The 25,094-nt window shown below is 42.7% G+C and overlaps 1 protein-coding gene across 11 annotated transcripts in view; it reads left to right on the forward strand.

Moving 5' to 3' along the window:
* The window catches only part of LOC130267277 (protocadherin alpha-C2-like), a 374,990-nt gene that overhangs the window by 270,938 nt on the left and 78,958 nt on the right, over positions 1-25,094 (forward strand). The window contains exon 1 of one of the 11 annotated variants that reach the window (XM_056516754.1): positions 20,927-24,338. The exons of 7 other annotated variants lie outside the window; for them this stretch is intronic. In XM_056516754.1, coding sequence (XP_056372729.1) covers positions 21,849-24,338 — 2,490 coding nt within the window. In that variant the 5' untranslated portion in view covers positions 20,927-21,848. Of the gene's footprint in view, positions 1-20,926; positions 24,339-25,094 lie in introns of those variants that run through there. 3 more of the 11 variants (XM_056516752.1, XM_056516751.1, XM_056516743.1) reach the window with 3 other exon arrangements.

Below are 25,094 nucleotides of genomic sequence, written 5' to 3' on the forward strand. Positions count from 1 at the left end.
TATGTTAGTGGTAAAATTTTGTCGATACTTGCATAATTTCTTGAGGAAAAATTCAAAAATTTAATGAAAAAATTGAAAATGTAGCATTTTTTTACTTTTGGAAGACATCAGAGGGCTTCAAAGTATAGTAGCAATTTTCCAATTTTTCACAAAATTTTCAAAATCAAAAATTTTCAGGGACCAGTTCAGTTTTGAAGTGGATTTGAAGGGCCTTCATATTAGAAATACCACATAAATGACCCCATTACAAAAACTGCACCCCCAAAGTATTCAAAATGACATTCAAAAGGTTTATTAACTCTTTAGGTGTTTCACAGGAATAGCAGCAAATTGAAGGAGAAAATTCAAAATCTTCATTTTTTAAACTGGCATGTTCTTGTAGACCCAGTTTTTGAATTTTTACAAGGGGTAAAAGGAGATAAATCTTCCTAGAATCTATATCCTTATTTCTCTCGAGTAAGTAAATACCTCATATGTGTGTGTCAAGTGTTCGGTGGGTGCACTAGAGGGCTCAGAAGGGAAGGAGCGACAATGGAATTTTGGAGAGTGAGTTTTTCTGAAATGGTTTTTGGGTGGCATGTCACAGTTAAGAAGCCCAAGAAAGAAAAAAAATGGCATGGCATGCTATTTTGGAAACTACACCTCTCAAGGAATGTAACAAGGGGTACAGTGAGCCTAAACACTCCACAGGTGTTTGACGACTTTTCATTAAAGTGTAGATGATTATTATTTTTTTTTTAAATGCTAGTTTTCCCTAAATTTTTAATTTTTACAAGGGGTAATAGGAGAAAATGCCCCCCAAAATTTGTAACCCCATGTGTGGATGTCAAGTTCTCTGCTGGCGCACTACAATGCTCAGAAGAGAAGGAGTCACATTAGGCTTTTGGAAAGCAAATTTTGCTCAAATGGTTTTTGTGGGGCATGCCGTATTTAGGAAGCCCCTGTGGTGCCAGAACAGCAAAAAAAAAAAAAAAAAAAACACATGGCATAATATTTGGAAACTACACCCCTCAAGTAACGTAACAAGGGGTACAGTGAGCCTCAACACCTCACAGGTGTTTGACAACATTTTGTTAAATTTGAATGTGTAAATGAAAAAAGAAAACATTTTCACTAAAATGCAGTTTTTTCCCCAAATGTTACATTTTTACAAGGGGTTATAGGGGAAAATGACACCCAAAATTGTTAACCCCATTTCTTCTGAGTGTGGAAATACCCCATGTGTGAACTTCAAGTGCTCTGCTGGCACACTACAATGCTCTGAAGAGCATTGAGCTTTAGGAAAGAAAATTTGTTTGGAATGGAAGTCAGGGGCCATGTGCATTTACAAAGCCCCCCGTGGTGCCAGAACAGTGGACCCTCCACATGTGACCCCATTTTGGAAACTACAGCACTCACAGAATTTAATAAGGGGTGCAGTGAGTATTTACACCTCACTGGCATTTGACAGATCTTTGGAACAGTGGGCTGTGCAAATGAAAAATTACATTTTCATTTTCACCGACCACTGTTCCAAAAATCTGTCAAACACCTGTGGGGCGTAAATATTCACTGTACTGTATTTTTACATTACAAGAGGGATGTAGTTTCCAAAATGGGGTCACATGTGGGGGGGGGGGGGTCCATTGTTCTGGCACTACAGGTGCTTTGTTAACACACTTGGCCTTCAATTCCGGACAAATTTTCTCCTTAAAAGCCCAATGGCGCTCCTTCTCTACTGAGCATTGTAGTGCACCGCAGAGCAATTTTCATCCACATATGGTGTATGTTCTTACTCAGAAGAAATGGGGTTACAAATTTTTTGCCCATTTTCCCTTGTGAAAATGAAAAATTTAGGGTAACGCCAGCATTTTAGTGAAAACTAATTTTCTTTTACATTTTTTCATCCAACTTTGAAGAATTTTCATTAAACACCTGTGGGGTGTTAAGGCTCACTATACCTCTTGTTACGTTCTGTGAGAGGTGTGGTTTCCTAAATGGGGTCACATGTGTGTATTAATTTTTTTGCGTTTATGTCAGAACCGCTGTAAAATCAGCCACCCCTGTGCAAATCACCAATTTAGGCCTCAAATGTACATAGTGCACTCTGACTCCTGAGCCTCCTTGTGCGCTTGCAGAGCATTTTACGCCCACATATGGGGTATTTCCGTACTCAGGAGAAATTGCATTACAAATTTTGGGGGTCTTTTTTTCCTTTTACTGCTTGTGAAAATAAAAAGTATGGGGCAAAACCAGCATGTTAGTGTAAACATTTGGTAAAAATATGGTGTAGCCCCCAAATTTTCCTTTTCATAAGGGGTAAAAGGAGAAAAAGCCCCCAAACATTTGTAGTGCAATTTCTCCCGAGTACGGAAATACCCCATATGTGGCCGTTAACTGTTTCCTTGAAATACGACAGGGCTACAAAGTGAGAGAGCACCATGCGCATTTGAGGATTAAATTAAGGATTGCATAGGGGTGGACATATGGGTATTCTACGCCAATGATTCCCAAACAGGGTGCCTCCAGCTGTTGCTAAACTCCCAGCATGCCTGGACAGTCAGTGACTGTCCGGAAATGCTGGGAGTTGTTGTTTTGCAACAGCTGGATGCTCCATTTTGGAAACACTGCCATTTATTATGGGGACAGTGTAAGCGGGTGTATATGTAGTGTTTTACCCTTTATTATGTGTTAGTGTAGTGTAGTGTTTTTAAGGTACATTCGCACTGACGGAGGTTTACTGTGAGTTTCCCGCTTAGAGTTTGTGCTGCGGCGAAAAATTTGCCGCAGCTCAAACTACAAGCAGGAAACTTACAGTAAATCCACCAGTGTGAATTTACCCTGTACATTCACATGGGGGGGGGTAAACCTCCAGCTGTTTCAAAACTACAATTCCCAGAATGCACTAACTGACTGTGCATGCTGGGAGTTGTACTTTTGCAACAGCTGGAGGCACACTGGTTGGAAAACCTTCAGTTAGGTTCTGTTACCTAGTTCAGTATTTTCCAACCAGTGTGCCTCCAGCTGTTGCAATACTACAACTCCCAGCATGTACTGATTGGCAAAAGGCATGCTGGGAGATGTAGTTATGCAACAGCTGGAGGTACGCAACTATAATTCCCAGCATGCTGAGACAGCTGTTTGCTGATTGGGCATGCTGGGATTTACAGTTTTGCAACATCTGGAGGGCTACAGTTTAGAGACCACTGTATAGTGGTCTCAAACTGTAGCCCTCCAGATGTTGCTAGGCAACTCACCGGCTTCCGTAGGATCCAGGGAGCCAGCCGTACACCATCACCGCAGCCAATCGTCACCTCCGCCGCATGGGTAAGTGGACCTTCGGCATCGGTCCTCCTCGGTTTCCCCGTTCTGCTCGGCCTATTGTGGGTGCGCAGAACAGGGAAACCGAACGTTAACCCACGCCCTGATCTGTTATTGGTCATCACTTCTTGACGACCAATAGCAGGGATAGGAGGGGTGGCACCCCTGCCACCTCACCCCTATCCCTTCAGTGGGATCGTGGGTGTCTTTGACAACCCCGATCCCCCTTATTTTCCGGGTCACTGGGTCACCATAGATCCATATGACCCAGAATCGGCGCAAATCGCCGGTGTGAATTAATCAGCGATCGTCGACATGGGGGGGTCTGATGACCCCCCTGGGCATTTGCCCGGGTACCTGCTGATCAATATCAGCAGTCACCCCGGTATGGTTGCCGCCCGGCGCCTGGGTCATGGATCCTCAAGGGGTTAACATCTTGCAGTACACACAAAGTCCCCCTGCTCAAGCCAGCACATGTCCAAGCCGGACTGAAATTTGCCAATGACCATCTGGATGATCCAGAAGAGAAATGGGAGAAGGTCATGTGTAGTGTTGCTCGCGAATATTCACAATGCAAATTTTATTCGCGAATATCGCATATTCGCGAATTTGCGAATATTTGCGAATATAGCACTATATATTCGTAATTACGAATATATATTTTTTTTTCACAGTACACATCACAGTGATCATCCCTCTCTGCTGCCAGCTTTTGTGGTGTAAAGAAGGCTCTAATACTACTGTGTGAGACTGGCGTACAAATTTTCGCATATGTGAAAATTTGCAAATGCTAATTTTCGCACATGCGAATTTTCGCTTATGCTAATTCTCGCACATGCAAATTTTCCTTTATGCTAATTTTTGCATATGCAAATTTTCGCATATGCGAAATTTCACATATGCGAAAATTTAACGTGAATATTACGAATATGCGAATTTAGCGAATATATGACGAATATTCGTCCATATATTCGTGAAATATTGCGAATTCGAATATAGCCTATGCCGCTCAACACTAGTCATGTGGTCTGATGAGACAAAAATAGAGCTTTTTGTTTATTTTATTTTCCAATGATGTAACAGGCATGCTTTAAATATTGACAAAATAAATTAATATCATTTGCATTTTAAAAGCATTTTTACTTTTTTTTGGCATCTGCCTAAAGAATTTGCTTAGTGCTATAGCTAATGGTTGTTTGAGCATTTAGTATTTCTAATTTTTCCTATATTTATTAGCAATGTGAACTTGCTGAAAGCTACAAAAAGAAAAAATCTACATAGAAAAAACAAGAACATTTCTTCTGACACTAAGTAGCTGAGAGAAGTTCTATTTAGGTCTCTCTTAAATGAATAGTGCCAGAATGTCTTTATGCTCTTTTTTTGCTAAAATTAATTTTGACTGATGTGAATGCATGAATTCTTTAAATACATTCGGGAGACAAATTTGCAGAACATACATGCACAGTGTGACTGACATGAAATAAAATGAGAATAATTTGTGATTTTCTAATGCAACTTTCTTCTCAATGAATACTACAATGAAAAAAATGCATCAACTCAGTAGTGGAATCAAAGCCTACAACCTTACTAGCAGAGGCAGTTGTCATGGGAACTGGAACAATTGTTACTTAGCAACCTTTCCTGTTTGTGTGAGTCGGAATTCCTGCTCTGACTAAGTATAGTAATGCATTTTGGTCAATTTACCTTGCTTATTGCTGATTTGAAGTCAACACTATTTTTACTAAAACATAATGGGTAGGACTGTGTATTAAACTCTTGTAAGATGTATATGGAAGATAAACAGACACATTATATTATTTTTCATATATGATTTGCCTTTGCTTTTTTTTTGCTTTTTTAATCGGAAACATTTTACTTAAAATATTGTAGAATACCGTAATTAACATAGACAGTACAAAAGTACAGAGCACCGCCAACAAAAAGAACATCTCCCCACACGCCATTGAAAAACTAAGAACTGATAATAAGATAGTTTATGAGATAGACCTTTAACATATAATTTTCCCTCTATTGGAGAACTACAAGTCCCAGTATGCCCTGATTTCTGCAGACCTTCAAAACCTGCTGGAATTTGTAGTACTCCTTGTAGTTGCATGAAGCAGTCATTCTTACAGGGTTATTTCAGCACTAAAAACGTATCCCCTACCCACCGGATAGGGCATAAGTAATTGCATGGAGTCTGACCGTTGGGAAACCACCCATGATCTCAAGAACAAGGCCGTTGTGTTGTACTTGTTTATCTTTGGCACTCCCATATACAATGCATAAAGTGCCATGCAGTGGGAAGAACCAGACCCCATAGTGGAGTGAAGTCCCGACTCGGCCGGCGATAGGCTGAGCGGCAGTGTGAGAACACTTCAAGACACAAAATTCTTCACTACACCGGCACCTGCTGCCAGGGCCGAAAACATCACACTGCCACTCAGCCTGTCACCGGCTGAGCCGGGACTTTGCTGCGGCTGGTGATTGGCCAAGCGCAGTATGACTCGCCGACCACCAGCAACCAGAAAGAAGATCGTGGCAGAGACCGGAGCTGGTTACCGGAGGCCCCGGGGGAGAGAAGGAAGGTATGTACATCTTTATTTCTTTACTGCCGGCAGTATGGGGGACAACTTTTATATTCTGGAGTTCTCCTTTAAATGTTGATGCATATTTTTTCACTGACACTGATGCTCCCTGAGCCTGCAGGACAGATTGAATATCTTTGGAACTTGTTTGGGGCTGCTTATCCACCATCCGGACTATCCTGCATTGACACCTTTCATCAATTTTGCTCTTCCGTCCACACGCAGGGAGATTAGCTATAATGCCATGGGTTGCAAACTTTTTGATAATGTTGTGCAATGTTGACAAAGGCAAATCTAGATCTCTGGAGATGGACTTGTAACCTTGAGATTGATGTTATTTTTCCACAATTTTGGATCTCAAGTCCTCAGACAGTTCTCTTCTCCTCTTTCTGTTGTCCATGCTTAGTGTGGCACACAGACACACAATGCAAAGACTAAGTGAACTTCTCTCCTTTTTATCTGCTTTCAGGTGTGATTTTTACATTGCCCACACCTGATACTTGACCCAGGTGAGTTTAAAATTTGTGGAAAAATAAGATTGTTTCGAGCATGTGATGCCCCATCACATGCTCGAAACAATCTTATTTTTCCACAATTTTGAAAGAGTGTCAATAATTTTGTCCAGCCCATTTTTGGAGTTTGGTGGGACATTATGTCCAATTTGCTCTTTTTTCTTCTTTTTTGGTTTAGTTCCAATACACACAAAGGGAATAAACATGTGTATGGCAAAAAATGTGTTAAAGCAATCTCTTTCTTTGAGAAATACTCAATTTTCTTGAAAAATTTTAGAGGTGCCAACATTTACGGTCATGACTGTATGTAATCACTTGAGCAGGTTCTGGCAAAAAGGTTCTCTGGTGTTTGGCTGAAGCATCATGCATTGCTGTGACGATGTCCAGGCCTATCAGGGGGCTAGGACATTGAGACACTCACATCTAGTCTCAGAGTCCATACCCTTCTCAGGAGAATATAACTGTGCTAGAGGGTGTCTGTGTGCTGGTGCGCATGTCTGGAAATGATGGCCCCAGAGCAGGAGCGCGAGGCTGAATACAGTCATGCGCATGTGCCAAACATGAGTGATGCTACCGGAAGGCAATTATTTTAGTTATATAATACCTGTTTAGATGCACTGCCTCTTGATAATGATCCGAAATGTGCGTCGAGATTGGAGGGGCGCTCAGGTGTTGGTCCCATTATGGGTAAGCATAATATGTAATTATTTATGTGTTTGTGACACAGGCTATATGTGGTGAGAGCACTAGCACGTTCAGTGTGAACAGCAGCATTACTTATTGTTTACACAATGTGGTAGAAGTGAGACACTCTATCCCTGGGTTTATCTACACATACATATATAGTTTACCAAACCTGGCACCCTCCCTTTGTGTGCACTTATTATTTGTATTGTTATTTGTGGTTTAGTAGTCACCAGACACCATTCTTACGTTAATTATTTACTTAGAGGTATTAAATTTAGTTCATATTTTAAATAAATGAATAAAAGGTATACTTCATTGGCATTTTAGACATTTTCTCAAGTATACTATATTTGCTGTAGAGTTGCCTATATATATATATATATATATATATATATATATATATATGATGTATTGATGCAGTTACATTGGGGACAGTATATCTTGAAAGTTAAATATGTCGATTGCATTCTAATAGTACCTTGGTGTATATGTTATGATATATTTTTTAATATTTAATAAAGAAAACGGCCTCTGAAAATCCCACCACTAGGGGTCCTCATACCTGCTGAGACACTAACCAGTACTGCAGCATCATCAGAGATTACTCATCAGAGATGACTCATAAGAGATGACCCAGGAACAAGGCTGCATGAGCAGACACACTTATCACCTCCCACCACCACAAGGAAGGGACACGCCTCCTTCCCCTGAGAGCATTTCTAACACTGTGAACTACCTTGACTTCCTGGGAGAGTACAGCACCGAGACCTACCTCAGAGGCATCGGTCTGTACCACAAATTCCCTTTTGAAGTCGGGTGTCACCAACAACAGAGACCCACATAGGGCCAACTTCAAAGGGGAAAACGCCTACTCTGCCTGTTCGTTCCAACGTACCATTACGGACTTGCGTACCTTCACGTCTGTTAAGGGCGCAGCCACAGTAGCAAAATGGGGGATGAACCTCATATAGTAACCCACCATTCCTAGAAACGACTTCACCTGTCGGGTACTGACAGGTCGGGGCCAATTCCGGATGGCCTCTATTTTGTTTACCTGGAGTTTAACAACTCCATGCCCAATGACATACCCCAGGTATTTGGTCTCTTCCAACCCTATGGCACATTTTTGGGGGTTAGCAGTTAACCCGGCCTTCCTAAGGGAGTCTACCACTGCCTGTTTTTTTGGAAGGTGACTTTCCCAGTCTTTACTGTGGATAATGATATCGTCCAGATAAGCTGAGGCATACCGACGATATGGCTGGAGTACACTATCCATTAGCCTTTGAAATGTAGCGGGACCGCCATGTAAACCAAAGGGTAACACTTTGTGCTGGAATAAACCTTCTGGTGTGACAAAGGCTGTTTTCTCTTTGGCAGCCCCCGTCAAGGGTACCTGCCAGTACCCTTTTGTGAGGTCCAAAACAGAAAAATACAGATCCTGTCCTAGCCTCTCAATAAGCTCATCAACTCAGGGCATGGGATATGCATCAAACTTGGAAACCTCATTAAGTTTGCGGAAATCGATACATAACCGCAACGTACCATCTGGCTTGGGTATTAAGACTGTCAGACTTGCCCACTCACTCTGACTCCTTGATGACATCCAATTTTAACATCCCTTGTACTTCTTCTGAGATGGCTTGTCGCTGCGACTCAGGTAACCGGTATGGTTTCAACAGTATTTTTACCTGGGGTTCCATGACAATGTCTTGGCAGATGACAGAAGTACGTCCTGGAAGGTCTGAGAACACATCTGTGTTCCTACTGACGAACTCCCTAGCCTCCTGAGTCTGTGCCGAAGAAAGGCTGTCAGCAATTTTCACTGTGGCAACCGCTTCCCTCGTACCAGACTGAGGGACGGGAAACTCCACCCCTAACGAACCTGGCCTGGGGCTGTCATCCACATTAGTCTCCCTATCTTTCCAAGGTTTCAACAAGTTTACAGGGTACATTTGCTCTGGTTTCCTTCACCTGGGCTGGTGTACCCTGTACGTCACCTCCCCTACCTTTTCGATCACTTCGTAGGTACCTTGCCACCTAGCCAGAAATGTACTGTCGACCGGTGGTACCAGAACCAAATTCCGAACCCGAGCCTGGCGATTATAGACTTTGCTCTGGGCTCGCTGAGCTGCCTCCATATGTTCCCCAACCAAGGGCAACACTGTTTCCATCCGTTCCTGCAACTAAGGGACATACTCAACTACACTTTTGTGCGGCGTGGGCTGTTGTTCCCACGCCTCTTTGGCTATGTGTAACAGACCACGTGGATGTCTGCTGTACAGAAGTTCAAAGGGCAAGAACTCAGTAAAGGCCTGGGGCACTACTCGCGCTGCGAGGGCAGCAAAATATCCCAATTTTTTCCATCTCTAGCCACCACCCGCTTTAACATATTTTTTAATGTTTGATTAAGCCTTTCTACCAGGCCGTCCGTCTGGTACATGGAGGTCCGTAGCTGTTTTACCTGCAGTAACTTACTGAGCTCTTTCATTACCTTTGATATAAACGGGGTGTCCTGGTCAGTCAATACCTCTCTATGTAAGCCCACTTGGGAAAACATCTCCATTAGCTCCTTAGCTATGAGTTTGGCCGAGGTATGTCGCAGAGGTAGTGCCTCGGGATACCAAGTCACATAGTCAAGGACTACCAGGATGTGTTGGTGCCCCCTAGCGAATTTTGGCAATGGGCCTACCAGGTCCATAGCGATCCGTTGAAATGGAACCTCGATAATCGGGAGAGCGACCAGGGGACTACGGTTATGTGGCTGGGGGCTAGTGATTTGGCATGTTGGGCAAGATTCACAATACCTTTTGATCTCTTTATACACACTGGGCCAGTAAACATGCTGATAGGCTAACTCTAACACCAGCCTCCCGTATGCTTTAGGCACCACCAATTGTTCCACAGTCTCACCCCTAACCTGGTTTACCCAGTACAACATCCCTTGGTGGACCACAAAACGGGGGTATACCGTCTCGGCTCTCTATTGTTGTGGTGCACCTTCTACAATTAATACATTTTCCCAGGCTCGAGATAGAGTCGAGTCCTGATGCTGTGCTGTACCAAAATTTTCTCCTGTAACATTGAGGTCTGCCAACTCTGACGGCAGATCCTGCACATCTCCTACCATTACACTTAGTAGAGACGACACCTCCTTTTCCACCGTAGTGGTGGTCACCAGCCACCTGGGCAAGGGTGGGGATCTCTTGGGTTTAACCGCCCCCTCCCGCAGTTTTACGGTGGCTTCAAATCTTTCTACCAGGTCAACCATCCCTAGTGCATTGATAGGGGACGCCTGGCCAATCCAGTTCTGGAGTGAGTAAGGCTGGGCCCTCCAGAACATGTTGGCCAGGAGACGGTCACGTGTGGCAGTGGGTGTCAACACCTCCGGCTGTAGCCATTTTTGCAGGCATTACAATAGGTCTTAATATTGCGGTCTTGCAGGCTCAGCCGGCTTATATTCCCACTGTCATACCCGCTGGTCCCGGACCCACACATTTACCCCCAGTCGTGCCAGGATCTCATCTTTAAAGGGGTACTCTGGTGAAAACCTTTTTTCTTTTAAATCAACTGGTGGCAGAAAGTTAAACATATTTTTAAATTTCTTCTTTTAAAAAATCTTAATCCTTCCAGTACTTATTAGCTGCTGAATGCTACAGAGGAAATTCCTTTATTTTTGGAACGCTGATGACATCACGAGCACAGTGCTCTCTGCTGACATCTCCGTCCATTTTAGCAACCATGCTTAGCAGACATATGCTAAGGGCAGCATGGTGGCTCAGTGGTTAGCACTGCTGCCTTGCAGTGCAGGGGGCTTGGGTTCAAATCCCACTAAGGACAACAATAAATAAAGCGTTATTATTATTATAATAACGTCAGCAAAGAGAACTGTGCTCATGATGTCATCAGAGAGCATTCCAAAAAGAAAAGAATTTCCTCTGTAGTATTCAGCAGCTAATAAGTACAGGAAGGGTTAAGATTTTTTAATAGAAGTAATTTACAAATATGTTTAACTTTCTGCCACCAGTTGATTTAAAAGAAAAAAAGTTTTCACCGGAGTACCCCTTTAACAATGTCATAGTCAGCAGTCTGTTCATCAGGCAAGTCAAAGTACTCCTGCTGGGACCCCAATGTCCGGAATGGAGCAATGACCTCAGCACACTTGTCTTGGGGTAACCTCTCCCTTGTGGCCACCTTCTCAAAGACCGCCAGGTAGGTATCGACATCATCTGAGGGGGTCATCTTGGGAATCGCCATCCTAACAGCCTTCCGGGGATCCGGGTTGGTCCTGGTCGTCGCTGTGGCTTGTAGCGAGATTATGTGCTGTAACAGCAGCTGGTTGGTCTCCTGTTGATGCTTGTTGGACTCCTGCTGTTGCTTGTTGGCCTCCCTGAGTGCTTTCATAACCGCCTCCATTTTGGCAACACTACGGTCACTGGAACACTGCTTTGCCTTGACACTCTGGAGAAAACACTCCGGCTGTACTGTCAGTCACTTTTCGACAGGATTGTTGCCACTAGTAACAACTCCAATGGCTTGTCCCAGGCTCAGATCTTAGCAACAGCGTGCTGCAATGCAATCGCTGACCTCACTGCGTTGCCCGCATCCTCCACCAAATGTGATTACCCGCTTTTACAGATAGGTGCGGTTGCAGTATAGAGGCACGGAAACCGGACTTTTCAAATCAAAGTTCAGTGTTTTATTCACACTTGGCAAACTGCAAACAGTCTTAAATGCAGAACAAAGCAAAATGTAACAAAAGTCCACCTGTGTTCCTTAGGTGTTTGTTCACACCTGAGTCAATGCCATGCGGCATCAAGCGAGTCTTTTCCAAGTCCCCAAGCGGTCTGCTCACCAGCTTATACCCTCTCAAGGAAGATCTTTACACACAGCTCTCTCTAGCACTGTGAGCTGCTACATGCATAACTCCCCCCAGCTGGTGAGGCAGCCTAGCGTTAAGGCCAACAAAAGAAGGCCTGGATTGTGGGGAAAGGCCCCCACCCTAAACTTGACCATTTCCAGTAAGAGCCGTCCCGCATTTGCCTTCCAGACATAGTACGGCCACAGTGTCAGTCTGTATCGCAGCACAGACACTGAATAAATACCGGCTCTTACTTCACCAAGGCCAGGAGCCTTGGTGACACATATCGCCCATCAACCACCATGCCCTTCACCTTCTCACAGTACTTAGTAACATATTATTATTATTATTATTTTTGTGTGGGATCTGACAGGTATGCTTTAAATGTATTTCTTGGTATATTTTCCATTTACAGAATTCTTATGATTTTTGTGACTAACAATATGGGAAAGAATTATAAAAGATTCATGAATTATAAAATGTTAAAGAAACACAAGCTAGTTTTGTTATGCCCTATCTTATGGCACCATAAAGTAGTGACAGAGAAGCTGATTACAAGGTTTTACTACTTTCTTCATATAATGCAGATGATTTCTCTAATATCATTGCTGATACTGAAGACAGATATAAAGAAAAAAGGATCCAGCACTAATACTGTGTGATATGGCTTATGCAGTCATGATCTTGCAGGCCAAACGGTCGCTGGAGTGGAAAGATAAGCCAGTGGTGCTCGCTCCAAACACCAACATGCAATCCACATAGTCCAGTAAAATTGGAAAAAGTGTCACTCATCAGAAATATACAAAATCTTTATACTCTATAAATGTGTGTGTGTGTGTGGGGGGGGGGGGGGTGGCATCTAATATGCAGGTATGCTGCAAAAAAGGAAAAAAACAACTGCCATTTCTTTCCTGTGTACCTGCATGTAAGATGTTCCCCCACTTTTGGATTGCATTAAGGATTTTGAATAGTTCTGGTGAGTGCCACCTTTTTCTATCTTTCTGGACGATTTTGATATTGAAAGGGGTTATCTGAGGAACTACATTTACTAAAATTTTTCCAAAGAGTGAAAGAAGGAAAGCAGAAAAACATAATTATGACATATCTGGGTTCTATGGAGGAATACAAAGAAATTCTGATAGTATGAGACAACCTTCGGCTATTCTGTTATTATACTACGGTTTTAGGTCAGGTCACAAAACCGGATACGGGTCAAAAATGAGCAGACCGGAGTCACCATTTGACGCTGGTCGGCTCATTAAGGTAAATGGATTTCAGCGCTGTGAGCGCCTGTTTTTCCCCTCCCCCAGCTGGATCCATGAACCGTAGGCTAAAAACGAGGTGTGAATGCAGCCTTACTCAGACTAGCATTTCCCAGGCTGAAAGCAATTATGGATAATGTTGATGATTGCTAATTCATACAAACCTCCAGCATGATTGGCAGTGAACTCTTTATATGAGATGTGCCTATGCAATAGGCTTGAAGTACCATTAAATGTAAAATATGTATAAATGTATGTACAGGAACAGGCACTATTGTCAAGGAGCCGGACTTCCTGCTCCTGTATACTTAGCAGCAAAGCATACATTACTGTATAATTTGCTTTATTGCTTACTTAAATGGGCACTGTCAGCAACTTTATTTTTTGATATGTTGTAGTACTTATGTACTACTACATATCTCTAATATATTGTCATAATTTTTTTATTGATTATCATGGTTAAATCTGCGTTTAAAAACCGGCCACTAGGGGTCACCCTCCTAGTGGCTGGCTGCAGCCTGGCGTGACGTCACGCCTGAATTCGGACTGATTGCGGCCGGGCAATCAGTCCTTATTCATTTAGGCTGCTCTCACTCCCTGCCTGTCGGGGCGGGAGCGAGCGCATTGGCTCCCCGGCCACTGGCTGGGAGGCCACTCCTCCCACACATGTCGTCACCGCCGCTGTCCATGCACGCCCGCCGCCGGACTCTGCAGTATCTGTAAGTATCATAAGGGGGGGAACGGGGTATGCGTGGGGGGGGGTTGTGACGAAGGGAACGGGATATGGGGGGGGGGGGTTGACGGAGTGAACGGGCTAGCGCCGTAGCGCCGCATGGCACTAACTTATAGTTTATCTACACAGGGTGCCTCCAGCTTTTTCACTACTACAACTCCCAGCATGCCCTGACAGCCAATAGATGTCAGGGCAAGCTGGGAGTTGTAGTGGTGAAACAGCTGGAGGCACCCTGTGTAGATGAACTAAGGGCGGAAGTGTCGGCCCCAGAAGGCATCAGTGACGTGGTGCCTGCTGGGGAAGTCTGCCTGGTAGCAAGCACACTACCAGGCAGACAAAAATTTATTTTTATTATAGTAAAAAGAAAAATTAAAAGCAGGGAGGGGGTTAGGGATATATGGGCAATAGGTAGGGACAGAAAAAAATATAGGATGGTGGGTGCTACACTTTAACAATTTTTGGTCTGGGTACAGAGCACCCAGTCAGGCAAATGTAGTGATACATACAGCATTGATGCTCACCTTTGGGACATCATAAACATTTTCTGTACTCGGTGCAGAGCGCCGATTCAAATAATGTAGTATGTAAGCAGCCATGGATATACTACTATATACATCACTGCTAATGTACACTTGTCTAGAATGCACAAGTGCTGTACTACAATGTTGAACCAATGTGCATGTTAGTGTGGCTAGATTTAGCTAGACTGCCTGTCTCTGTGACCCCAGACCCTTGTCCCTCACATGTTGAACTCCTAGGTAGATAGATATATAGATAGAGTAAATGGATAGATATATAGATAGATAATGTTGATAGATACAGATAGATAGATAGATAATGTAGATAAATATAGAGTAAATAGATAGATATATAGATAGATAATGTTGATAGATACAGATAGATAGATAGATAGATAATGTAGATAAATATAAATAGAGTAAATAGATAGATATGTAGATATATAGAAAGATAGATAGATAATGTTGATAGATATAGATAATGTAGATAAATATAAATAGATAGATAGGTAAGTAGATAAATAGATAGATAGCAAATGGTAACAGCACTCCCAGATAGTTGAGAAAAAGAGTTGGTCTTTAATCACACAAACGTGAAGGCGACGTTTCGGCTAGCTCACCCAGCCATTGTCAAGCCGCTTGACAATGGCTGGGTGGGCTAGCGGAAACATTGCCTTCACGTTTGTATGAATAAAGAACAAGTCTTTTTCTCAACTTTCTGGGAGTGCTGTTGCCATTTGCTTGCTGTGTACCTTGGGATCCCTGACCAGGACCTTAATGCTACTTGCACCCTGACATCCTTAGCTTTATGGGGTGCTGCTTTCCTTCCATTTCTAGATAGATAGATAATGTAGATAGATATAGATAAATAATAGATAGATAATGTAGATAGATGATCGATAGACAGATAGATAATGTAGATAGATAGATAAATGATAGATAATGTAGATAGATATAGATAAATAATAGATAGATAATGTAGATAGATATAGATAAATAGTGCAGATAGATAGAGAGATAAAATTACATGTACATAGATAAAAAGATATTTAGATAGATGGATGAATAGATAGATAATGTAGATAGATATAGATAAATAATATATAATGTAGATAGATATAGATAGATAGATTATGTAGATAGAGAGATAAAAAAGACGTGTACATAGATAAAAAGATATGTAGATAGATGGATGGATAGATAGATGTAAGAAAAACATTGGTGCAGCACTCTAAAAATTGAGAAAATGGTCTGAGTCCTTAATAAGGGGTTAATGAATAATAATAATTAATTATTATTATTTATAATTATGTGTTACAGATTATTATGGTACCTAATAATAAAATAACTCCATACATGTTGTTTTTCTTTTCATACCGGTATACATGTTATTATAAGGAGGGGTTACTATGCATAGTCCAGGTCATCTTGTGTTTCCTGAAAAGCAGAACAGTGACGTTGCCTCCCCTCACATCCTGCCATCGCCATCACACGCTATTTCTTTTGAAGCGATTTACTATTATTTAGGATGATGGCGTTTCCCTAAAATCTGATGCAACGATTAGTTCACACGAGGTGTGTGGCTGGGGGCTGCTGGGTAGCTTTATTGTAGTACCGGAAGGAGACTGTCGGAAGCCCCAGAGCTCCTGACTGCCTGTGTATTGCTGACATGTTGGTTTTTTTGTATCAGTGCTTTTATGATCTGCAGGAAGAGGAGACTGTGCCAGCACCGAGGGGCAGGGGCTCACACGGCAGCTCCACATCTCTTTGTAATCGCTATACACGTTCAGATTGCTGCATGGCAGGTGTAATTTGTCTGCAGAGCAGTGCAGTGTGACAGCTGCTGTGATTGGCTGAGAGGACGCACAACCCCTCACACACTTCCCCCAGCTCTGAGAGAGACAGAGGGAGAATCATTCAGTGTTCATGTCAGCAGGAAAGAGAGGGAGGGAATGGGTCAGTGCTTAGCTCCGCCCCCAGCAGAAGCAGAAATGTACAGCTCAATACACAGTTACAACTAAGGCTGTGTTCACATCACGATTTCTCCATCCGACTTGAGTAAACGATTTTATAACTTAAAATCGTATGAAATGGTATATAAAGTCGGATCCATTGACCTCGATTAAAAAATCAGATCAATTACACTCATCCGATTTGATCCGCATCCGATTTCACACGATTTTTCTTCAGGTCTGAAATGGTAGTTAAACCCGATTTCAGACCCGAACAAAAATCGTGTGAAATTGTATGCGGATCAAATCGGATGTGTGTAATGGATCAGATTTTTTTTAATGGAGGTCAGTGGATCAGAGTTTATATATGATTTTATACGATTTTAAGTTATAAAATCGTGTACTCAAGTCGGATGGGGAAATTGTGAACGCAGCATAAGTTTTGCAGTGAGTGGACTACAACTCTCAGAATACCAAGACAGCCAAAGGCTGTCCAGGCCGGATGGGAGTTGTAGTTTTGCAACAGGAGACAAGTGTAGTTAGCGTAGCTAGCATAGTTTTACAGACGGGACTTAGTTTAGGAAACGGTAGCGTAGGATGTAGTGTATCTTACTTTTACAGTGAAGGGACTACAACTCACAGAATGCCCAGACAGTCAAAGGCTATCCTGGCAAGATGAGAGCTGTAGTTTTGCAACAGCAGCAGAGGCAATGCACTTTGCTACCTTAATGTAGCAGAGGAAATAATACAGTGGTCTCCAACCTGTGGACCTCCAGATGTTGCAAAACTACAACTCCCAGCATGCCCGGACAGCCGTTGGAGACCACTGTCCTAATACATTAATGTAGCAGAGGTGAGTGCGCTCTACTATGTAAATATAGTGGAGGCAATTGCACTCTGCTATGTTAATAAAGCAGAGGTGAGTGCACTCTGCTATGTGATTGTAGCATAGGCGAGTATGCCCTACTATGTTAATGTAGCAGAGGCGAGTGTGCTCTGCTATGTTTATGTAAAAGAGGTTAGTGCACTCTGGCGCTCTTCTACATTAATAAAGCAGAGGCGAGGACACCCTGCTACGTTAATGTAATAGAGGTGAGTGTGCTCTTCAATGTTATTGTAGCAGAGGCGAGTATGCCTTGCTACGTTAATGTAGTAGAGGAGAGTGTGCTCTGCTATGTTAATGTAGCAGAGGTGAGTGCTCTCTGCAATGTTAATGTAGCAGGCTTGAGTATGCCCTGCTATGTTAAATAAGCAGAGGCGAGCACATCCTGCTACGTTAATGTGGCAGAGGAAAGTGGGCTCTGTTATACTAATGTAACAGATGCGAGTACACTCTCCCACATTAATGTAGCAGAGGCGAGTAACCTCTGCTATGTCAATGTAGCAGTGGTAAGTGCACTCTGCTACATTAGTGTACCATAGGTGAGTACACTCCATCACGTTAATGTAGTAAAAGCAAGTGTGCTCTGCTACGTTAATGTAGCTTTAGCTTTAGTCCCAAAAACAGCTAGTGCTAACCCTCCAATTTTTACTCCGGTACCCACCATCAAAGGGGTACCATAAGGAACAGATGCCAACAGGCCCAGAACATAAAAAATGGTGCTCCTGGGCCTAGGCAGTAACAGGCAGGCATTATTTAGGCTTGGGAGGGCGAATAACAATGGTCCTCATCCACCCTGATAATGTCAGGCTGTTGCTATTTGGTTGGTATCTAGCTTAGAATGACACTACTGGAAACCTCACATGTTTTTCATAAATAAATACATTTAAAAAATGCACAGGGTTCCCTATATTTTCATTCTCAGCCAGGTACCAACCAAGCAGCAATAGCCTGACATTACCACAGTGGGTGAGGACGATTGTTATTAGCCCTCCCCAGCCTAAATTGGCCAGCCTGTTACCACCTAAATCTCACAAAATTCCACAAGGGTTTCCCAGGGTTTAGATAATTATTAGTGTTGCTCGCGAATATTCGCAATGCGAATTTTATTCGCAAATATTTTTTTTTTTTCACAGTACACATCACAGTGATCACCCCTCTCTGCTTCCAGCTTGTGTGGTGTAAAGAAGGCTCTAATACTACTGTGTGAGACTGGCGTGTGAATTTTCGCATATGCGGAAATTTGCATATGCTAATTTTTGCATATGCGAATTCCCGCTTATGCTAATTTTTGTATATGATAATTTTTGCATATGCGAAAATTAAACGTGAATATTACGGATATGCGAATGTAGCGAATATATGACGAATATTGGTCCAAATATTCGTGAAATATCGCGAATTCGAATATGGCCTATGCCGCTCAACACTAATAATTATTCACAAACTCCCATCTAAGCCTAGGCATAGATGGGACTGATTCCCAATACTAGGGACCCCCCACCCCCCAAAAAAAATTAAAATAAATAAAATGTAACTTTTATTTCACTATATTAAAAAACTTAATCTATAATAATCATATACTGCAAATTACAGTGCCCTGTGTGGTATTTATTTATCCACTTCTGATTAGGGGATTGTTGTAATGGTGTGCTCTTGCATGTTATTTGATTGTGCCTTAATATGTCTGCCCCTTAGGCATTTACAACAAGTTCTCCCTTATTACAATTAAAATTTCACTACATTTTTGCATACAATGAGTGATGTCATTACAAAGTTCAACTGGTCACGCAAAAAACAAGCCCTCATATGGGTTTGGGAATGGAAATATAAAAGAGTTCTGCATTTTAGAAGGCGAGGAGGAAAAAACAAAAACACAAAAATAAAATTGGGGTTTGATGTAGCAGAGTGTACTCGTCTCTGTAACATTAACATAGCAGAGCACTCTCGCCTCTGCTACATTAACGTAGCAGGGCATACTTGCCTGTGCTATATTAACATAGCAATGTATACTCCCCTCTGCTACAATAACATAGTAGAGGGCACTCGTCTCTGCTACATTAACATAGTAGGGTATACTTGCATCTGCTTCATTAATGTGGGCATGCTGGGAGATGTGGTACCTTCACTGTAAAACTAAGCTACGCTACATCCACCCTACGCTCCCTAAACTAAGCTCCGTCTGTAAAACTACGCTAAACTATGCTAACCCTAAACTATGCTAACTACATTTGACTACTTTTGCAAAACTACAGCTCCCATCCTTTCTTTGGCTGTCTGGGCATGCTGGAAGTTGTAGTACCCTCCCTGCAAAACTGCTAAGCTGTAACTGTGTATTTCTGCTCTGTATTGATCAGTACATTTCTGCTTCTGCTTGGAGCGTAGCTAAGTATTGACTAATTCATTCCCACTCTAATGAACACTGAATGATTCTCTCTCAGAGCTGCTGTATGTCCCTGCTGACATGAACACTGAATGATTCTCTCTCAGAGCTGCTGTATGTTCCTGCTGACATGAACACTGGATGATTCTCTCTCAGAGCTGCTGTATGTCTCTGCTGACATGAACACTGAATGATTCTCCCTCAGAGCTGCTGTATGTCCCTGCTGACATGAACACTGATATGAACACTGAATGATTCTCCCTCAGAGCTGCTGTATGTCTCTGCTGACATGAACACTGAATGATTCTCCCTCAGAGCTGCTGTATGTCCCTGCTGACATGAACACTGATATGAACACTGAATGATTCTCCCTCAGAGCTGCTGTATGTCTCTGCTGACATGAACACTGAATGATTCTTCCTCAGAGCTGCTATATGTCCCTGCTGACATGAACACTGATATGAACACTGAATGATTCTCCCTCAGAGCTGCTGTATGAACCTGCTGACATGAACACTGATATGAACACTGAATGATTCTCCCTCAGAGCTGCTGTATGTCCCTGCTGACATGAACACTGATATGAACACTGAATGATTCTCCCTCAGAGCTGCTGTATGTCCCTGCTGACATGAACACTGAATGATTCTTCCTCAGAGCTGCTGTATGTCTCTGCTGACATGAACACTGATATGAACACTGAATGATTCTTCCTCAAAGCTGCTGTATGTTCCTGCTGACATGAACACTGATATGAACACTGAATGATTCTTCCTCAGAGCTGCTGTATGTCTCTGCTTACATGGCCACTGAATGATTCTTCCTCAGAGCTGCTGTATGTCCCTGCTGACATGAACACTGATATGAACACTGAAGGATTCTTCCTCAGAGCTGCTGTATGTCTCTGCTGACATGAACACTAATATGACCAGTGAATGATTCTCCCTCAGAACTGCTGTATGTCTCTGCTGACATGAACACTAATATGACCAGTGAATGATTCTTCCTCAGAGCTGCTGTATGTCCTTGCTGACATGAACACTGAATGATTCTTCCTTAGAGCTGTTGTATGTCCTTGCTGACATGAACACTGAAATGAACACTGAATGATTCTCCCCCCTCTCTCTCCTGCTCTATGTTTGTGCTGCTGTACGTCCCTGCTGACACGAACACTGAATGATTCTCCCATCTGTCTTCCTCGGAGCTGCTCGGGGCTGGGGGAAGTGTGTAAAGGTTTGTGCGTCCTCTCAGCCAATCACGGCAGCTGTTACACTGCACTGCTCTGCCCTGCATTCGGCTGTATGTTCGGCAATCTCCGGAGAGCTGAGGGGAGGAGCAGACACATGGCTGTCCAGGACACAGAAAAATCCCTTACACTGGAGCTGTTCATTTGCAATGCTGGGAATATGAATAGTACCGCCCTCCAGTAACCAAGCCCTTCTGCTGTTCACTGCTGGATACATGGCTGGCACTGTTCCTGATCCGTGCTGGAGGCTGATGGTGCTGCTGCTGGATGCATCGATAGTGCCAGGTGCATGAAGCAGGTGTGATGTATTCCATGGATGACTTGCACTGCCCATGTTCTGAAACCCTGTTGGCTGATAGCTGTTGTTTCCTGCATACTGGAGCTGTCTATACCTCAGGTGCTGAAGATAATATTAATTGATGATTTTATTGGTCGCTGTCCACCTCACAGGTGCTGAAGACAATCCCATTCATGACTTATAATGGGTGCTGGTTCTGAAGATTTAAATGGTCGCTGTCCACACCATTGGTGCTGAAGGTAACCTGCTGATGTCCTATGCTGCTCAGGGCTGAACACATCAATACTGTCCACGTCCAAGGTGCTGAACCCATGCCAGGCTCATCCCAGCACCCCGCCCCTGCCACAAGGACGACTGGAGCACCCAGTGTAAGAAGCAAGCTGAACTGAAATCCTGCTATCTCCCAACAGGCCCCGATTTCAGCATCATCCCACACGTTATCCATTGGAACAAAGCAATGGATTTACAGGGAATACAGCCACCTTCAAAGACAACTGGATACCACCCAGAACTGACTGCTGTCCACACATGGTAACCTGATGCAGTTTGCGAGCTGAGGGCAGATAGGGAAAAGGATGTGAGAGTCAGGCTGCTTGGGGAGGGGTCGGATGAGCACTGATAACCTGCTATAATGTCTTATTGTAAAGGGCTGTTGTCTCGGGGGCTGCTTATCTTAGTCTTGCTGGGCTTGGTTACAGGGCAGCTTAGATACTCAGTGAGGGAGGAGTTGAATCATGGGGCGTTTGTAGGGAACGTGGTTAGTGACCTGGGTCTGGACCTTAAGCAGCTTCCCTCCCGGGGCTTTAGGATCACATCTGGAAACAGCAAGCAGTACTTTGATGTGAACCTTGGTAATGGAGTGTTATTTGTCAATAGAACTATAGATCGTGAAACACTGTGTGAGCCCACCACCCAATGTGTGATCAGTCTGGGGGCTGTCATAGAAAACCCTGTAGAGGTTCACAATATTGAGATAGAGATATTAGACATAAATGATCATGCTCCTAAATTTCCTAGAAATGATTACTATCTAGAGATAAGTGAGTCAGCTGTCCCTGGTGCAAGATTTCCTGTTGAAAGTGCACAGGACCCTGATATAGGCACCAATTCCATTCAGACTTACAAGTTAAGTGACAATGATTACTTTGCACTTGATCTAAAGACTTTCAATGGCAACAGCAAGCTTATAGAGATTGTGTTGAAGAAAGCTTTAGACAGGGAACAAAGTGCTGTCCATAAGCTGGTTCTCACAGCAATAGATGGAGGCAGCCCTTCAAAATCTGGAACAGCCCAGATTTCCATACAGGTGATGGACACAAATGACAACACTCCATTTTTCGATAAGTCAACCTACAAGGCCAGTCTGCTTGAGAATTCTCCAGCTGGGACCTTAGTAGTTAAGTTAAATGCCACAGATCCAGATGAAGGGTCCAATGGGGAAGTTACCTACTTATTTAGTAGTTACACACCCCTGAAAGTAAGAGAGTTATTTAGTATTGAACCAAGAACTGGAGAAGTGAGAGTGAATGGTGTTTTAGACTATGAAAAGTCATCATCCTATGAGCTTTATATCCAAGCCATCGATAAGGGTCCAGTCCCCATGACTGGGCATTGCAAAGTGTTGGTTGAGATGATTGATGGCAATGATAATGCCCCAGAGATAGTGGTGACTTCTAATTATTCTCCAATTGCTGAAAATTCACAACTAGACACAGTTGTGGCTTTGATGAGTGTAACAGATAAGGATTCGGGGGACAATAAACTGGTTAGTCTAACCATACAGCCAAACCTGCCATTTAAACTGAACTCATTCAAAAACACCTACAAGCTCTTAACTGATGGTAGACTAGACCGTGAAAAGTGCTCTTCTTATAATATTACAATAACTGCTACAGATGCTGGTGTTCCACCTTTGTTGTCTCAGAAAACACTGTATGTGCAAATCTCAGATGTGAATGACAACCCTCCAGTCTTTGAGGAGTCATCTTACTCTTTCTATGTACAGGAAAACAATGCTCCAGGTGTTTCACTTTTCTCTGTTAAAGCCATAGATGCAGATGCCAATGAGAATGCATTTGTATCATATTTACTTCTCCAAGGGGATGTTGAAGGAATTCCAGTTTCCTCTTATGTTTCCATTAAATCTGACAATGGTACTATATATGCTGCACAGTCATTTGACTATGAAAAACTTAGAGAATTTCGCTTTGTCGTTCAGGCACAAGATGCTGGCAATCCTCCACTTAGCAGCTCTGCAACTGTAACTGTTTTTGTTTTAGATCAAAATGATCATGCCCCAACAATTTTGTATCCCGCACCTTCCAGTAGTACAAGATCTATTGAGATGATCCCACGTGCAGCAGGGGTTGACTATCTTGTCACAAAAATCATTGCGGTCGATGCTGATTCGGGACAAAATGCATGGCTGTGTTATAGTTTGGGCAAGGCCACCGATCCAAAACTTTTTAAAGTTTTTTTACATACAGGAGAAATAAGGACTACAAGGAAAGTTGCAGATGACAGTATTACCAGCTACAATATAACAGTTATTGTAAAAGATAATGGGGAGCCACCTCTTTCTTCATCTACCACTGTAAGCATTGCTGTGGTGGACAGGATATCCAAAATTGTCCCTGACTCCCAACGGCATGTAAAAAACAACACAAGCTATTCCGAAATGACTATTTATTTGATTATTGCTTTATGCTCGATTTCCTTTGTATTCCTTTTAACTCTACTAATAATTTTTATTCTAAAATGCTGCAAGTGTAATGGCAGCGCTGATCCCTGTTGTGCATGTTGCTGTGGTGTTCCCAATCAGAACCCTACAGAGATGTACAAACAAGCAAACAATAACATTGAAACTAGGCTGCCAGCCGGATTACAAGTGCAACCTCATTTTATTGAAGTGAGAGGAAATGGATCACTTACTAAGACTTACTGCTACAAGGCCTGTATGACTGCAGGATCTGGAAGTGACACTTTTATGTTTTATAACACTGGGATTCCAGTAGGGACAGGTCCACAGGCTCTGATCGCAGACAGAAATCTGAAAAGACTAAGTGGACAAAGTTTTCAAAACTTAATCATCTTAAAAAGTGAAACAACTACTCCTGTTGAGGTGAGACTTATCCTTTCATGCTTCTTCTGTATATTATTCTCTGTTAGTGTCATTATATTCATTTCTGCTACAAATATGTTTATGGGATTTTTGTTTATTATTATTATTAATAATAATAATAATAATAATAATAAGAAGAAGAAGAAATTATTAAACATTTTAGTACAACAATATGTGTATAAATATCACATTTTGATGTCAGAACCTGATGATTATACAGAGATAAGGAGCTCCACATAAATGTTGCATAACCTCTTAAGTTCATGCGCCGTGAGTGTATGGCACTGCTAAGACTAATGTAGTGCACAACGCTGTACATTTACGGCCCAGTGTTATGGGATCACCTTTTCTCTGGACGTGGTGATTGGGTTGGGGTGGCTGCTGTTATCTAACAGCAGCCATCCCAGCATATTGCTCAGAGGAGTCCTGAGACCCCCCCCCCCCGTCACAATCGCTATGATTTGCCAGACAATTCTGTAAATAAGGGTGAATGGTGCTGTCCGAGACAGTTGTTGGGAGTTGTAGTTATGCAACAGCTAGTGGCAGGTTTTTTTTTCTATCAAAAAGTGTGCCTCTAGCTGTTGCATAACTACAAATCCCAGCATGCCCTGACAGCGAAGGACATGCTGGGAGCTGTAGTTATGCAACAGCTGGAGACATGTAACTACAACTCCCAGCGTGCCCTTTGGCTGTCCTTGCGTGCTGGGAGTTGTAGTTATGTGCCTCCAGCTGTTAAATAACTTCAACTCCCAGCAT

This window comes from Hyla sarda, chromosome 4 (genome assembly GCF_029499605.1).
Source record: "Hyla sarda isolate aHylSar1 chromosome 4, aHylSar1.hap1, whole genome shotgun sequence".
NCBI lineage: Eukaryota > Metazoa > Chordata > Amphibia > Anura > Hylidae > Hyla > Hyla sarda.